This window comes from Grampus griseus (assembly GCF_964374135.1).
Source record: "Grampus griseus genome assembly, chromosome: 16".
Lineage (NCBI taxonomy): Eukaryota > Metazoa > Chordata > Mammalia > Artiodactyla > Delphinidae > Grampus > Grampus griseus.
This window is the reverse complement of record NC_139010.1, coordinates 2,726,763-2,743,351: the sequence shown is the minus strand read 5'-3', so window position 1 is coordinate 2,743,351 and position 16,589 is coordinate 2,726,763. Positions and strand designations below refer to the sequence as shown.

At 44.3% G+C, this 16,589-nt stretch overlaps 1 protein-coding gene across 1 annotated transcript in view; it reads left to right on the top strand.

Moving 5' to 3' along the window:
- Positions 1 to 10,002: 10,002 nt before the first annotated feature.
- The window catches only part of FMN2 (formin 2), a gene marked incomplete at its 5' end in the record, with an annotated part of 310,722 nt that continues 304,135 nt past the window's right edge, over positions 10,003 to 16,589 (top strand). Inside the window, one exon of the mRNA XM_082674275.1 lies at positions 10,003 to 11,332. Within this exon, the coding sequence (XP_082530401.1) occupies positions 10,003 to 11,332 (1,330 nt within the window). The remainder of the gene's footprint in view (positions 11,333 to 16,589) is intronic.

Below are 16,589 nucleotides of genomic sequence, written 5' to 3'. Positions count from 1 at the left end.
TCTTTTTAGATTCTATTTCCATATAGGTCATTAGAGAGTACTGAGTAGAGTTCCCTGTGTTAAACAGTAGGTTCTTATTAGTTATCTATTTTATATATAGTAGTGTGTATATGTCAATCCCAATCTCCCAATTTATCCTCCCCCCCCTTTTAAGTTAATTGTTAAGTAAACTGAGGTTCTTATTCTTTAGTGTAGCTAAATCTGTCTTAATCAATCCTTATTATCATTTTAATGTCGCAAATTGATTTTGTATGACGTCTGAATCAGCTGTGCTCCAAATTAACAATTGCAGTCAAGATTCCGGTACCCAGCACAGGAAGACAACGGAAGCAGCACCTTTTCCTAATAGTCTTTTAATAAGGCTTCACCTTGTATTTATAGAAATAACATTTGCAAATGAGTAAGGCCTAAAGGCTAAATTTTAAGTCCTTCTGAGGATAATCCATGCAGCGTGGGAATTCATCTTTTAAACACTGCATCAGTTTGCTAATGCTGCTGTAACAAATTACCACAAATTTCGTGACTTAAAGTAGCACCAGTGTATTGCCTTACAGTTCTAGAGATCAGAAGTCCTAAAACCAGTGTGTCAGCAGGGCCCCTCCTGAAGGCTCTTGGAGAGAGTTCATCCCCTGGCCTCTCCCAGCTTCAGAACTTGGGAGCATTCATCTCTGGAGCCACTGTGAGGCTCCTTTGGGCCTGAGTGGGGAGCTGAATTTGGGCACCCAGGCCAAGGCTGCAGGGCAATGGGACACAGGCCACTTCTTGTCTGGAAACTACGGCCTCCAAGCTGAGGCCCAAAGTGAGAACTACTCACTTTTCAAATTAATTTTTTATTTATGGTTTTGTGGAGGTGTCATTTACATACCATAAATTCACCTATTTTTTTTTTTTTTTTTTTTTTTTTTGTGGTACGCGGGCCTCTCACTGTTGTGGCCTCTCCCGCTGCGGAGCACAGGCTCCAGACGCGCAGGCTCAGCGGCCATGGCTCACGGGCCCAGCCGCTCCGCGGCATGTGGGATCTTCCCAGACCGGGGCATGAACCGGTGTCCCCTGCATCGGCAGGCGGACTCTCAACCACTGCGCCACCAGGGAAGCCCAAATTCACCTATTTTAATTCAATGATTCCTTAGTTTATTCACAGAATTGTGTAACCACCACCACAATCTCACTTTAAAACATTTACATCTGCCCCTCAAAATAAAACTCAAGCCCATTTACAGTCGCTCCCCCTTCCTATCCCCAGCCCCAGGCACTAATCTACTGTCTGTCTCTATAAATTTGCCTTTTCTGGACAGTTCATATAAACAGGATTGTTAAAGATGTGGTCTTTTTGTCTGGCTCTTTCACTTAGTATAATATTTTTGAGGTTCATTCAAATGCTAACATGTATCACTACTTCTTTACTTTTTATTGCCAAATAGTGTTCCATTAATGGATAGACCACTTTTGTCTACCTGTTGATTAATGCTATTAATTTCTACTATTAGATCATGAAAATGTATTCTAACTCAGAAAATGTATTCTAAGGAACTTTCCAGATGCAGTCAGACCTCGGGTACTGGGTAGATTCCTGCCTGGTTGGGAATTCTGTCCTGAAGTGGACTCAAAGCTCGGCTTAGACAGCATCTTCTGGTTGGAGTCCTTGGTACACTGACTCAGGGCTCAGGCTCTCCTAACCCACGCCTCTGAGGCTGTGGTGGATAAAACCCAGCATCTGGGGCAGGAAAACCCTGGGTCAATCAGAAAAACACTCAGCCCTTGGCACTCATCTGAGGGTGGCATAAGTCTTTGTTGACAAGATGACGACAGCTCAGAACACCTAGCAACAGAACTTGAGAATGTCCAGCTTCTCATACTGGCAGGCTTCCTCAGTCTTGGTGAATTAGCAATTCTGCCTTCTTGCGTTTCTAGGAGGCCTGGAAGAGGTCGTAAGACATCTGGATGTATTTGGACTACATACTGACTCATTTCCTTTGTTCTACATTTATTGAGCACCGAATATATGCTAGGCCATTTGTATTCATTATCTAATTAAATCCTAGCAATGTTCTTATAAAATAGCTGCTGTTATATTTATTTTATAGATGGGGAAATATAACCTCAGAGGGATTATTTTTCCCAAATCACTCAGGATAAATGGTAAAGTCAAGATTCAAACCCATTTTCTCTAAGGCCAATGCTCCCTACAGACTGAAGCTACTTTGAACAAGTAGCATTAAAAAAAGGAGGGGGGGGGCTTAATTTATTATGGTAGAATGGTGAGGGTGGAAGTAGGAGATGGTTAAAATAGGTCTTTTCCAGTGGTTTTAGGGACAGAAAAAGGACAGAGGCTGGATACCTATCGGAATGGTGAGAGAGTCAGTTTGCAGGTATCCCCAAGTTGGGTCCACTAATCTTTGCTCCCCCATTTCATATGGTCCCTTGCCTCATACCCTAGCAACATAAATAATTGCAGGGATCAGATGGTTCTTAAAAGGTATTACATGATTTATACGCCATTCTGTTATATTGAAAACAGGTGGTATATGGAAATTAAAAATGTTCAGAGACGTCCCAGGAACTCAGATGCCCTGAAAGTAGGGTCATAGATTCTGAGGCACTGAAACACCTCACCAGTTGCTGTTACCAGTAAACTGCGTGGCCTACTCACCCTGATTCACACTCTTTCCTCTACCCGAATACTTTTCTCACACGTTTTGCCTGCCTGAATCCTTCTCCAACTCCATCTCTCATCATGGGTATCAGGCTCCTGGAGAGGCCTTCCCTGACCTCCCACTTTAAAGCAGGTTATTCCCATTCGTAGACAAAGCACCTGTTCCTAACCTCCAAGTTCGCAGGCATCACAATTTGTAATTAGGTAGTTTATTGGCTCGTTCAGTGTCTGTCTTGCCTCACCTGTTACGTTGTAAGTTCCTTGAGGGCAGGGAGCAAGTCTGTTAAAATCAGCAGTAAGACAGGTCAGGCTTCAAGTAATGCCTTCCCCACGCTCACAAGCTCCTTGAATATCGGAGGAGCTGCCGCTTTGTGGGGTTAATCCATTTTGGAGACCAGCAGGCTGGGGGTGCACGGGAGTCGAGCTGCTCTCGCCGGCTTCCATCTGCAGCTGAGCTTGGCTCAGGAGGACGCGCTCCATCCAACCTCCCTGAGGCCAGTAAAGCTGTGGGCTATATGGGGACAAGCTGGCACACCCTGGCCTTTCTTCCCGGACTCCTCAGATGCAACAGCCCCACAGAGTCCCAAGAAGGGCCAGTGTAAATTGTGAAAGGAACCACTGAACTCTTCAAATGCTATTTGAATTTTTGTCATTTTTAATCTGTATATATGCATCCGCCTTAAATGAAGTCCCAGGAGTTTTTCTGGGGCTGAGGAAGAAATGCGTAAAAACGGTTCCCAGGCTAGGAAGTTTCTAGAAGACAAGAAGAGACACACGCACGGAAGAGCTCCGGCAGTCTTTAATACGCGGGCAAGGAAAGGCAGACTTCCTAATCCCTTTTCTTTTCTTTTTTTTTTTTTGCGGTACGCGGGCCTCTCACTGTTGCGGCCTCTCCCGTTGCGGAGCACAAACTCCGGACGCGCAGGCTCAGCGCCCATGGCTCACGGGCCCAGCCACTCCGTATTATGTGGGATCTTCCCAAACTGGGGCACGAACCCGTGTTCCCTGCATCAACAGGCGGACTCTCAACCACTGCGCCACCAGGGAAGCCCTCAATCCCTTTCTTTTCCTGCCTCTCTAATCCCTGAGGTAGGAAGGGTTTAGCGTGTTGAGATAGATAGTTATAAGTTAATTCACAGTAAGCTAGTAATGCAGTCACTTCACCCTGAAACTCTGATGACAGTCATTTCTGGACTATTACAAGAAAAACGAGGTATGTTGTCAAGGGTAAAAATTTCCCCTTCCCCTGAGAGCACTGTGAGGTCAAGTTTGTATAGCTAAGGCTCTAACACAGGTGAAAGGAATCAAATCTCGCGCCAGCCTTTACCCGCTCCCCTGAGGAAAAGGAAGCTGATGCAAAGCTCCTAGAAGAAACTTCTCCTTTGTGTTGAAACAAAAAAAAAGACAAGTAGCCACATGCTAGTGAATGTAAATTACCTGAGAGACGTCAGTTTCAAACGTGCTTTGGATTCATTTCGTGTCAGAACAAGTGCCCTGAGTTTTCGTGTGGAAGTGCAAAGTTTTGTCATGAGCAGTCAAACCATTGTCCGGAAATGGAAATATTTTCTCTTTACTTTTTTTGGCTTTTTCCTATATTATGATAATTAACCAGATTGACTCAAAATCTAGGAGAAAATTCTGTCACTTAAAGTTCAACGTAAAAACATCTTTAAAATATATATATATATATATATAGTGAAGATTTTAGGGAGCAGAGTGACTTAAATCAATATTAAGCTCATCTTCTGGACTGCACCGAGAAACTAATGTTTATTAGGGAAAAAACGTGTATGCATGCTATTTGTGGAGTCTTGACTTAATGAACATTCATGGTTTGGTCTAATTTTTGTGGGCAGCTCTTTTTTAGTAGTTAAGGCAGAGAAAAGATTATTAAAACTAGAGTGCTCTCTGGAATATTATTTCCTCTCTTGTCTGTTGACTGAAAAAAACGCACAACAAGAGAACAGTGGATTTCGATTTTATTCGGGGGCCTTACTGAGGACTTGAGCCTGGGAGACGCCTCTCAGTAGCTCTGAAGAGGTGGGGAAGGGGCCAGTTTAGATATGAATTTTTTTGGTGAGGAAGTACATGTAGTCAAGCATTAGTAAAAGACTGGCTTGACTAATCACAAATATCTCAAGTTAATGATTTTAGTGCTTTTCTATGTATGGGAAGATCCGAGAATCTGGGACCATTGAAATTCTTCCTTGGATATGCATCTTCACTACCTAGGGGCCCATATATCCAAAAGCACAGGATGCTTCCTGTTTTTTCCATCCTGAATTCCCCTCAGGGCACACCGTCTGCGGTGCATTAGGACTTAAACCCTTATGAAAGGGCTGATGAGCAACATTCTTTGTTCTGTCTGTTTCCATGTCCACATTTATACTGGAATCTCTTCCCACGGGCCTTCCTGTTCTATGAATTCTTTAGTGTCCTGATAGCTGTGTCCAGAGCAAGGACTTAACCGCTTTTAAATCCCTAATAAACTGAATGGTTAAAAAAAGATGGTAAATTTTTTTTCCTACAGTGTGTTAAATAAGAAATGTTATGCTTACATGTGAAAACATATAGAGCTTTAATACCTACAGGACATTTTAAGTCCATCCAAATACCTAATACTGTTCTGAACAACCAAGTAACACAGTTTGGATCAGCCTTCCCAAGTTCTCAGCGTTGCTCCAGAAGCTCTGAGAAATCAAAGGTAAGGCCTTGTCCAGAAAGAGCAGCCATTCACTGCACATGGCTGCTGTACAAGTGAGTGCAGCTGGTCTGAACTGAGATGTGGCTGTTAGTGAAAAATTGATGCTGGGTCTTTTTTTTTTTAAGTCAGCAAAAGAAAACCAAACCAAACATTATCAGGATTGGTGATTAATAGCACAGGGATTTGAAAAAACTTGACTGCACCTGTGCTGCAGAAGCACCTCTGTTCCAAAATATGGTCTTGAACAAAAGCTATAAGGGCAGAGAATCAATGAATCTTCAAGCAGAAGCCAACACAATTTTACTAACAAGGTGTCAGTGTAAATCTCAACTCACAAACTTGATTCTGTGGAAACTGCCAATGTCTTTTTTGCCTTCAAAGTGTCTTTCCTCACCCGGTGTCACTCAGGGAAGTACTTTCCTTTATAGGAAACAAAATGCCTCTGCCCTTGAGGGTCACAGATGCCGGCAGTCTTGGGGTCCAGGTTGGATCTTTCTTTAGATTCTAGAACTTTGAACCCTCCACCAGATAAGGAATGTGGTCAAGCATTAATTTGCACCACTTGTCAGACACCGACATACTTAACAGTGAAAATTTCCAGATTATGGAATAAGTATAATACACATAAAGGCAGCATTTTATCTCCTTTGGTTCATAGGATGAACAGGTCTTGGAAAGTTACTTTTGGAACGCCACTCCAGATTCTCATGATGAATTTACCCAACGGGCTGTCCTGTTTATCTTTTGGACCAGAAAGAAAATGCAATGTCTACTGGACACACATCGTTCATACCGGAGAGTTAGGCTGGATTTCATGAGAACAGAGATGGCAATAGAGGTAAGTGGTTATTTACTGCAATAGATCATTTGTAGTCCAGGTGGGAGCTTCTACAACGGCATCTAAGATATTAAAGGAGATACATTTAAGGACACATGGAACATTCTCCAGGACATAGCATATGTTGGGCCCTAAAACAAAGGATAGAAATACAAAAAGTATGTCCTCCAACCACAATGCAATTAAATTAGAAATCAATACATTTTGAAAAGCCAAATATCTGGACACACTCCCTAGAGGCCTTTCACGTTAGGAATTCTTAGGCCATTTGCTCATTGTGTCTTCGTGGTGTTGCCGGTGTTGTATGGGCTGTAAAAGAAAAGCAGGCAGAGGGATGAGCACGTGGTCCTGGACAAAATGATACCAGAGTCAGATGTAGACCCGCAAGTCCAGTCTCTAGGCTGTGCTTCAGGACTGGGGGTTTGCCTCAAATTGGAACTGATGCTGGGACTTAAAGACTTAGTGTGAAAAAAAGTATGTAAAATATCTCCTTAGTAATTTTTATTGATTTTTTTTCCTGAACTATTTTGGATATTTTGTGTTAAAGAAAATATATTATTAAAGTTAATTTCATCCACTTCTTTTTACCTTTCTTTTTTCTTTTTTTTGGCCGTGCCACACAGCTTGCAGGATCTTAGTTCCTGGAACAGGGATTGAACCCAGGCCACACACAGTGAAAGTGCTGAATCTTAAGCACTGGGCCACTAGGGAAGTCCCTCTTTTTACCTTCTTAATGTGGCTACTAGAAAATTAAAGATTACCCATAAGGCTCGCATTATGTTTCTACTGAAGAATGCTACTCTAAGGCTAAGGATTGGGGCTTCCTCAACCTTAATTTCTCTTGGGCTCTATTTTTAGAATGCTTTTTGTCGCTTCTTGCCCTTGAACTAGGAACACTGTGGGCTGAGACGCTCAGAGTGGGCTTTCTATAGTTCATTCTGAATGGTTGATGACAGCTTACTTAAGAGTCCCTGAATGATCCCTTTCAGGTAGAAAGGCCAATATCCTTCACAAACCTCTTTAGCTTTGTAGGAGATCCCTTATGACAGAAGAACAAAAGCAGTGTTTTCATTTCTTCCAGTCCCTGGAAACATAAACTATGTGGTGTTGCTTGTTATAAAGAACTTGGGATCTAAATTTGTAGGTTCAAGTATTGCCTTTGCTTCTATGTGACCTAGGAAAAATCTCATAGTCTGAGTTTGTTTATTAATTAAATTGGATTGAAAGTACCTACCTACTTACTGAGCACACTTGTGAGTTTCAAATAGGCCTTTGCATGTAATAGAGCTTTGTCATCTGTGACCTGCTACACAACGGTCATCTGTTGTTTCACATTCAAAGGATGTGAAAAAATCAGCAGTCTTCTCTCTCAATTTCCCTCTCTTCTTTCCTCTTTGTCTTCCTCTCTCCTTCTCTTTTTTTTGTCTTCAGAACTTGTAGAATATATCTCAGAAAAAATAGTAAGGAAACAAATAGTTCAGAATCAAAGATGTCTTGTTAAAGAAAAAGCAAAAATAAAAGATCCATACATCTCAGTCCTCAGAGAAGCAGAAAATTCTTACAGCCTCAGGCAAATTGTGCCCTCTGAGGAGCCTGGATTCTGGGAGAGAGCAGTCTTGTGAAAGACCTGAAACAAAGGCTTTTCAAGTCCTCAGGAATTGCTCAGAGACTGGGACAGTACCCTGGCAAAGTTATTAGAGTTGATTTCTCAGAGTTATTTGCTCAGAAGGGCCACCTGAGGATAACTGACCACTTGTCCTGAAGTTATCATCTATTTTTAAGAGACCAATTAGAAAGCAGTTAGTAATTATTGCTGTGTGAAGCTTTTACGTCAAAGAATTATAGGATCTTAAAAAAGTTTTTTTTTGATAAAATGGTTAAGGAGGGAGGTTTAAAATATTGGTTCACAATATGCAAAGGAACGTGTGCTTGTGGCATTTAAAATGCATCATGTAGTAAGTAGTACTTTCTCCTCCTTTGGGCTTACGTTAGAAATACTAACATGTTAGCTAGGTACACCTATTTTCAAAGTGATTAACAATTAACTTCTCATTTAAGTATTTGTAATGGTATTGATTAATGCCACTTAACCCTTATTTTAATTTACTGCTTGGAGCTTCTTTAGATACCAGTGACGTTGAAAAATCTCTTTTAAATATAGGTAACTAAATTTCCTAAGTAATTAAAATAATGACGATTTACAGTGAGGAAAATTTTTATATTAATATTGAAGCAGAATATTAAGAAACTCTGTAACAGTTATCAGGGAGGAAGAAGTTTTTCTCTACCCTTCTAGGTTCTTCTGGCTGTCTAAGAATTAAATTGACATGAGACGGATTAGCAGGAGAAAATCACACAAAAGTTTGATAACATGTCTACATGGGAGAGACCCAGGAAGACAGAATCATGGCCCAAATGGCCAAAACCCTCACCTTAAATACTGTCTTCAGTTAAAGGCAACAGAGGATGTTGTGGGTAATGGTTTGGGACTTCAAAGGGGAGGAAGGCAATTCATATGGAGGTAGGAAAGGAACTGTTTTGTAAAGGAGCATTTGCTGGACCAGCGGAGAGTAGATCAGATCTCTGGGCCCAGCGCTTTTTCCTGGCGGGTATCTCTGACGATAACTCTTTTCAGCTCTAATATGTGAATTCTTTAGGCAGCTAAGTGGAAGTAAAAAGAAAGACTTCCTTAGTCTTCTGTTTCTTAAAAATAATCAGCCTAACTTAATCCTAATGCCAAAGAGACACATTTTGGGGCAGCAATTTTTTCTCCCCCAGACAGTGAACTGTTGCAAACTTTTATAGTCAAGGCAAGGACACAGTTTGTCTTGGGAGAGTGGTGGTTTTCCGCATAACATGTGATTTCTTGTGTTTGTGCCAAGGGTGTTTCTTTTTTGTCTTTTTCTTTTTTGTAGGCGGCAACAATAGGCACATGTTAAATATTGATGAGTTTGACCTCCTGGGAGTTAAAGTATATGCACCCTTTTTGAATATAAATGCTATTTGGTTTATATGGTAAGCGCATAGAAATTTAGAGATTAGCATTTTAATGAAGTCTAATCTCAGTATTTTCTGATTCCCGCCCCCCACCTCGCCATTTTGTCAAAAAAAAAAGTTTGAAAAATGAAATTTTGAGATGACCGCTGATGTTCTCTCATGGAGATGCAAGGTCTGCACGAACATAAAAGCAGCACTGTGTGTAGTAACCTTTCCTAAACCATATGTCAAGCACATTAACGGTGTTTAAGATGATCAGTTATTGAAGAAAAGACCAATCCATTCGACCAGTATTTATTAAAGAGCCATGCTTCTGCAGGCAGGTTGGAAGGGGTAGTGTATGTGGCCTTGAGATTACCGTACCTCTGAACTGGAATGTGGCTTTCCTTTTTCCCCTTTAAATTTTTTCTTTTTTTGTTCAGCGTGGATCTTCCAGCTGCCAAGCCCTTCAGCAGGGACCAGGCATTGGATTCCGGTGGCGTATACTGAGGTCCTCAGACCCAGAGGCGCTCCTGGCGCTTCAGCGGTGGGGGGCGGGGCCGAAGGGCCGGGGGCGGTGCTGAAAGCGAACAGGGGCGGGGCCTTGTGCGTTCCGCGCGGCCATTGGCGGCGCTGCGTGAGCGCGTTCGGCCCCGCGCGGGCGGGCGCAGCCGCGGCGCGTTCTGCGAAGCGCGGCAGGTGCGTGGCCGGCCTCCCTCTTCTCAGCAGCTCGCTCGCCGCCTGAATCCTCGGGATCCCAGCGCGGCCGGGCCGAGGAGCTGGCATGGCCTGAATGCCCGCGGCGACGGCGGCGGCGGCGGCGGCAGCAGCATGGGGAACCAGGACGCGAAGCCGAAGAGGAGTGCGGGCGATGCCCCGCACGGAGGCGGCGGCGGCGGCAGCGAGGACGCCGCCGGGCTCCGCGAGGCCGAGGGCACAAAGAAGGCGGGCGGGGGCAAGAAGGCGCCGGGCCGGCACGGCAAGGGGGGCGGCGGTGGGGAGCCGGGCAGGAAGAAGAGCCGGTCGGACCCCAGGGCCTCGGTCTTTTCCAACCTGCGCATTCGGAAGACCCTGTCCAAGGGAAGAGGTGCTGGCGGCTCCCGTGAGGATGTGCTGGACTCCCAGGCCCTGCAGGCCGGCGAGCTGGACAGCGCCCACTCCCTGGTCACCAAAATCCCGGACCTCAGCCTCTCGGCCGACGAGACGGGCCTGTCCGATACGGAGTGTGCCGACCCTTCCGAGGTGACGCGACCCCGGGGCCCTGGCTCCGCCGGGGTCGGGAGCCCGGCGGTGGCCGAGGATTCGGAGACTGCGGCGGGGGTGCAGGATGGACAAAGGACTAGCTCGGGCTCAGACACAGACCTCTACAGCTTTCACTCGGCCGCGGAGCAGGAGGACTTGCTCTCGGACATCCAGCAGGCGATCCGTCTCCAGCAGATGCAGCAGCAGCAGCAGTCCCTGAGCCCCGAGTCGCCCCCGGCGTCGCCCCCCTCCGCTGCCCCCCCGCCCGGGGCCCTGCCGGGCCTGGACCGACCCCCGCCGGGCCCAGGCGCCGAGGCGGCGCCGTCCGCACGCCCCGACCGGCCCCCGGCTGCAGAACAGCCCGCGGCCGCCGCCTTGCCGTCTCCCGGGTCGGCTCCCGGGGAGCGAGGGGCCGCGGACACGGACGAGGAAGGCGAGGAGGACGCTTTCGAGGACGCGCCTAGAGGCTCTCCGGGGGCGGAGTGGGGCCCGGCGGCGGGAGAGGCCCCGCGCAGGCAGGGGGCGACGCGCGAGGAGGGCGCGCCGAGGCCCAGCGTCCCCGCGGCCGCCTCCCCGCCCTGCAGCCCGGCGCGCAGCCCGCGCTGCTCCCGGGCCCGCCCGCTCCTGGCGCCCTGCTACGTCAGGACCACCACCCGGCAGCTCAGCTCTCCCGGGCCCTCCCCGGCCCCGTCCCCCAGCCAGAGCCCCCGGGTCCAGAGACGGCCGGAGTCCTCCCTGGACCGGGGGTCCGGAGCCGCCGCGGCCCCCGCCGCCGCTGCCGCCGCCCCGGCCAGGAAACCCCGCGCGGGCCGCAGCCGCTCGGCCGATTGGACCGCGGAGCTGGGCCGAGCGCCCGGGGCGGGGGTCTCGGCGCACCTGGCGCAGCGCGGGGCGGGCGGTCTTCAGGACGTGTTCGCAGGTGAGCGCCGGGCTCGGGGCCCAGGGCGCCTGCCCCTCGGAGACGTTTCCGTTTGTACACAGGGTCTTAAAGGGAGCAGCTTAGGCGCTTCTGTCCTAAGGCATCGGGAGCAAGGGCCGCTCTGTCCGCTTCTCCAAAATATCCCGGGTCACGCCAGGCAGATCGGCTCCTTTTTTGGCACCGTTTGCAAAGCCATCATTCTCTTTCCTTCCTCCTCCCACAGCATTAAAAATAACGAGATTGTTCACGGTCCTCTGACACATCATCTATTCTAGGACTGCTCTGAGGTACACGCCCATGTGCACGCATGTGACACGTAGTTTCTCTCTCAGCGATCGGCGTGGACGCCGTAGTGAACTTAGGTGGTCACTTCTGGTTGCTGACGCAACCAAATCTGATGCATACTTTCAGGAAATTAATGCATAGTGATCTAGAATATTAGGCATCATTTACATTTCGTTTCATGGCCCAGCCTGGAGACAGTGATGGTGAGCAGGCCAAAAGCACCCGGGACGCTACTACTGGTACCTTTCCAGCGTCCGTACGGACTTGGCAAAGCCGGCTGAACGGTCGGCTCACGGCGGAAAATGTGGAGCAGTGCGATGAGTTTATCCTTGCGTAGGTCCCACGCCTTTCCTTAAGTGCCCGCTGGTAGAGTGTCAGCTTGTTTCATGTTTACTAACTTCTCTTAATTTTTAAATGAAATAATTGAGTGTAAGAATTTAAGGAGCAGGGGAAAATGAGAATTCATGCAAGTCCCGGTAGGTAGTGATAAGTATTTGAATGATTAAAAATTTCAAATGTAATTTGAAAAGCTTAAAATCTTAGGTTCTGTGGCTTTAATAAATAGGGTATCTATGAAACAGTAGATGATGTTTCTCCAGAGCATGGATGCTTGTTAGTTAGGTAAATGCTGTTCATGTTTCGTACTTACTTGTATTGGCCACATTTTAAATTTCATCCATGGGCTATCTTTTATTTTACGTTTATAGATTCTTACACTTCAGAGTAGCCTCTTTGATTCATTTTACATGCTTGCTGTCCCTCTTTTACTTCTCCCTTCCCGATATCACGTAGGTTAAGTTAAAGGAATATTTATAGTCTAATATCCGTTAGATAAATTGTAAATAAAACAAAACAAAACAAAAAAGAAACATAAAAACGTCCAAAAGACTGATTTTGAAGGAAGAGGATCGGAAAGTTCTTTAGTTAACTTTTGTGAATTTAATGTTGTTAAGAAATTCAGTATGTCCTCCTTATCTAGGTGACACTCATTTTATATATTATTTTTCTAGAAATGAAAATATCACCAAAATTAAGGTGATCATTCATTACTATTAATGGTTGTTCTGCTTTAGAATTTCAAATATATTCATTTCCTTCATTTAACAAATATATATATCTATGTGTACGGGGCAGCCATGTTATGCCAGGCAGTGTGTTAGATGCTAGGTGATATAAAGATCATTAAATCATGTCTCTGCCTTTCCAAGCCTCACTGACAAGTGCACATAGAGATGTAGTACTCTGGGTGCATCAAGTGTGCAGTGACTTACCTCCTGGCAAGGGATGAGGAGACAGGAATTCATAGGAGAATTGGTCAGAGTCCTGAAGATCGTAGGACCCTAAATAGGTTGAAGTTTTGTTTCCATTAAGGAAAAAAAAAAAAGGGTATTTTTGGAGCTAGCATTTCATTTAAATTTGCTAAGTATTTCCAAACTTGAAATTGGGACTCTTACAGGATTCCTGTTCAAGAGGTACCTGGGGTTTTTTGTTGACATCTCCAAGCAGGATTTTTTACTGTGCAGAGTTAGTTGCTTTAATATGGGCATCACCCACTTTATTTATTTATTTTTATATATATTTTTATTGAAGTTCAGTCGATTTTCAATGTTATGTTAATTTCTGCTGTACAGCAAGGTGACTCAGTTATGTACATATATACATTCTTTATGTTTAATATTATTTTCCATTATGGTTTATTACAGGATATTGAATAGAGCTCCCTGTGCTATACAGTAGGACCTTGTTATTTATCCATTTTATTTGTGATAGCTTACATCTGCTAACCCCAACCTTCCACTCCATCCCTCCCCCAACACCCTCCCCCATGGCAACCAGAGAACCATGTTCTCTATGTCTGTGAGTCTTTCTGTTTTGTAGATAAGTTCATTTGTGTCATATTTTAGATGCCACACATAAGTGATACATATGAGGCATTCCCTGCTTTATATGTGATGCTTGGCTATAGTTGGCCAGTGACCAGTGGATATTTGTGTTGCAGTTTCTATATATTTGTCTCACTCACTTTCTTAAAAAAAAAAAAAGGTAGGTTTAACCGAATCTTGTAACTGGTGGGCAAATGGAGGTAAACAAAGAGGTGAAAGTTTTCCAAGGTCACACTGTGATTCATTCAGAGGCTGAGCCAAAAATAGGAGCTGAGTCTACTGATTTGAGTCTGACTGTTCTTGCTTATTCCTCATTTTTGGGTGTTCAACACTGTAAGACGTCATATGGAGTAAAAACGTTAAAATATATTATAGAATTTAAGGCCTTCACTTAGGAGATTTCCAAGTTTCTGTTATTAATAAGGTGAATTCCTTTCATTGTTGAACGTGTGGCCTTCTTGGGCTGGATGCAGGGTGATTGATGGTCAGAGTGAAGCAGGTTTTCTCCAGACATCTCTCATGGAAGCTTTCCTGCGGTGGTCGAGTGAATCCAGGGTGACACAGCCTCTGTTCCTCAGCTGTTGTCTGTTTCCTTGTCATTTGGCTTTACATTTGGTTCTTTACCATCCTCTCACTATTTTATGGGTGTCTTGGAAATTACTAGAGCCCTGGGGAACCCTAGCATTGTCCTCAGGGAATTTGTTTTCTGGCCTTAATTTGCATGTCTTTGGATCAATTAATTGCCAGCTGCCTTTGAAGCAGGTGATAGTTATATCTCTAAACTTCCATGGACAGCTTTTATTTTTAAACCATAGAATGAAGGTTGTCAGCTCTGCAGGAAGGAACAGATGTTTTTTGCTTTTTACTGCCTTCCAAATGTAGGGAGAAAATTCGAGTGAAAAGAGATCTCCATGGCACATGTTTGTTTCTTTGGCAGATATAATAACATTTATTGGGAACCAAGACTTTATCTTGTTTTAGCTGTTAAGGAGCTGATGATGTTTTAGGCCACTACACTGAAATTTCACACTTCATTTGCTTGAAAAAACATCTTTTTCAGTGTTTAGTGCAAAAATTGCTATGAAATTTAAGAGATTTCTTTGCACATGCTTTCCTTACAGCACAAGCTTGTGAATAGAATTTTGCAGTTAATTAAAGTGTAGACATGTGAAATGTTAAATTTGTGATGCTGAATCACTTTTGATAGAAGTCTTTCCAAAGTCAATTATGTGCTTATCCTTCTTTTTCTTAAACACGTGGCCTGAATGGTTCATCTGCTTTAACTGGCTTAATGTCATCTTTAGACCCATCATGGTTGCATCCCGTGAAAACACTGCTGTTGCCCTCAACTGCTGTTGAAGTGTAATAGGCTGGTGACTCCAGTTGGCTGTTGCTGAGGTTTTGTATCTGTGTGGTTTTCTTGACTTTTTCCTTCCCGTCAGCTATTGATTCTTAGAGCTGTCATAGGTCTCTTCTCCACCCCCCCATTACTTCTAATTTGATTTTTGTGATCAATTTGTTATTGGTTTATGAATCCTGTGATTATGATGTTAGCTATATTTATTGCACTCTGCTAAATGCCAGGCTCTGTGTTGGTGCATTACATAATTATCTCAAATCCTTACGATAGTCTTGAGGTCTAGCTGTTTATCTTCGTTTTCCCAGTGAGCGAACCATGGTCAGGCAGGTAAAGTAACTTGCCTCAGGGCATTAAGTAGCCAATGGCCCATCTAGGATCTGTACTTAGAAAACCAAATCTGTTGTTAATGTGAATAAAATAAAATGAAGTGTGTCAGTGAGCTTTTGGAGCACTAGCTAGTCAATAAAGGGCGTGGGCTTTAAAATTTAGATTGCATGACTCTCATTTTGGCTTTTCTAAAGGTTATCTTGATTTTTATATCAAAGTGGAAAGAAGACCCTCTCTAGGAGTGCAGACTTTCTCACGCTGCTTGTGAAGTTATTAGATTGTGAACTTTTTAGAGCCTGGAGCAGTCTTATATCCAGCAGTAGCATCTGACAGAGTGTAGACGTCCAGTTATTGACCAATAAATGAGTGAGGGTCAGAAATCACCCCTGTTGTGTGTAATGCATCAGTGTTACTATGACAGGAAAGGGGATTACAAGAATGCCGTCTTTTCCCCTATATCTTGCGTTACTGGGCTTCATGTATTTGAATCAGATTTGGCAGCGTAAGCTGGGACAGGTAGCACTGTTCTCAAATCATTTTAATTTGGTCTAAAACATCCTTTCTCATGGTTCCTGTAAGGCTGTGGTTTGGATTGAAGTCATTTACCCCACTGGCCTGGCTTTTCATGCATTTAGGCATTTGGATACAAGCCATGTGTACATGAACTTGAGCAGGTGCATTTAGAGCAGTGTTTCCTTCTGATTCCATTAAAAAGGTGCTGAGCACACACCTTGGGTGATGCAACTGTGGTTCCTCTAACTACTGGTATTCCAGATGTATCTGTATCCTAGCTGGCTGTTCAGTTAGGTGACTCTTAAGTAATTTTTTCTCATATGTATGAAGGTGGAGGAATCATTTCAAGTTAATAATATTACGATTAAATAGTGTATGTAAAGCCCCTACAACTCTGCCTGGTACATAGAAGGCACACAGTTGGTGCTATTTACTTGTCTGTCCTGGTTTATTGCCTTAATGGACTACATTGTTCAAAGTGGTCCAAACCAAATTTGTCACATCAAAACAAAACAACTCTGAAATTGTGTATAAACACTGGGAAGGATGTAATCCGATACTTGTTGAAAATTAATATTTCTAGTCAATAGGGTTTTTTTTGGCAAATTGTTTATATATCAGTTTTTTTCTTTTCTTGCATTTTCAATGATTGTAAGCCTTTTTGTCACTTTGTCAGAAATTGTAGTTTGCTTGGGGGTTTGGATAAGGAAAGCATATGGTGGAGGATGACTGTGTGATTAGGGGGAGGTGGTGGTGTTTAAAGGGGGGTGGGGTAGAGGCTTTGCAGCTTCACCTCCCATGGTTTCCTTCAGAAACTCTCTACTTTAGTCAAGTTAATCTGCTTACTGTTCTATGAACAGTCATTTCATTCCGCTGACTTTGTGCCTTT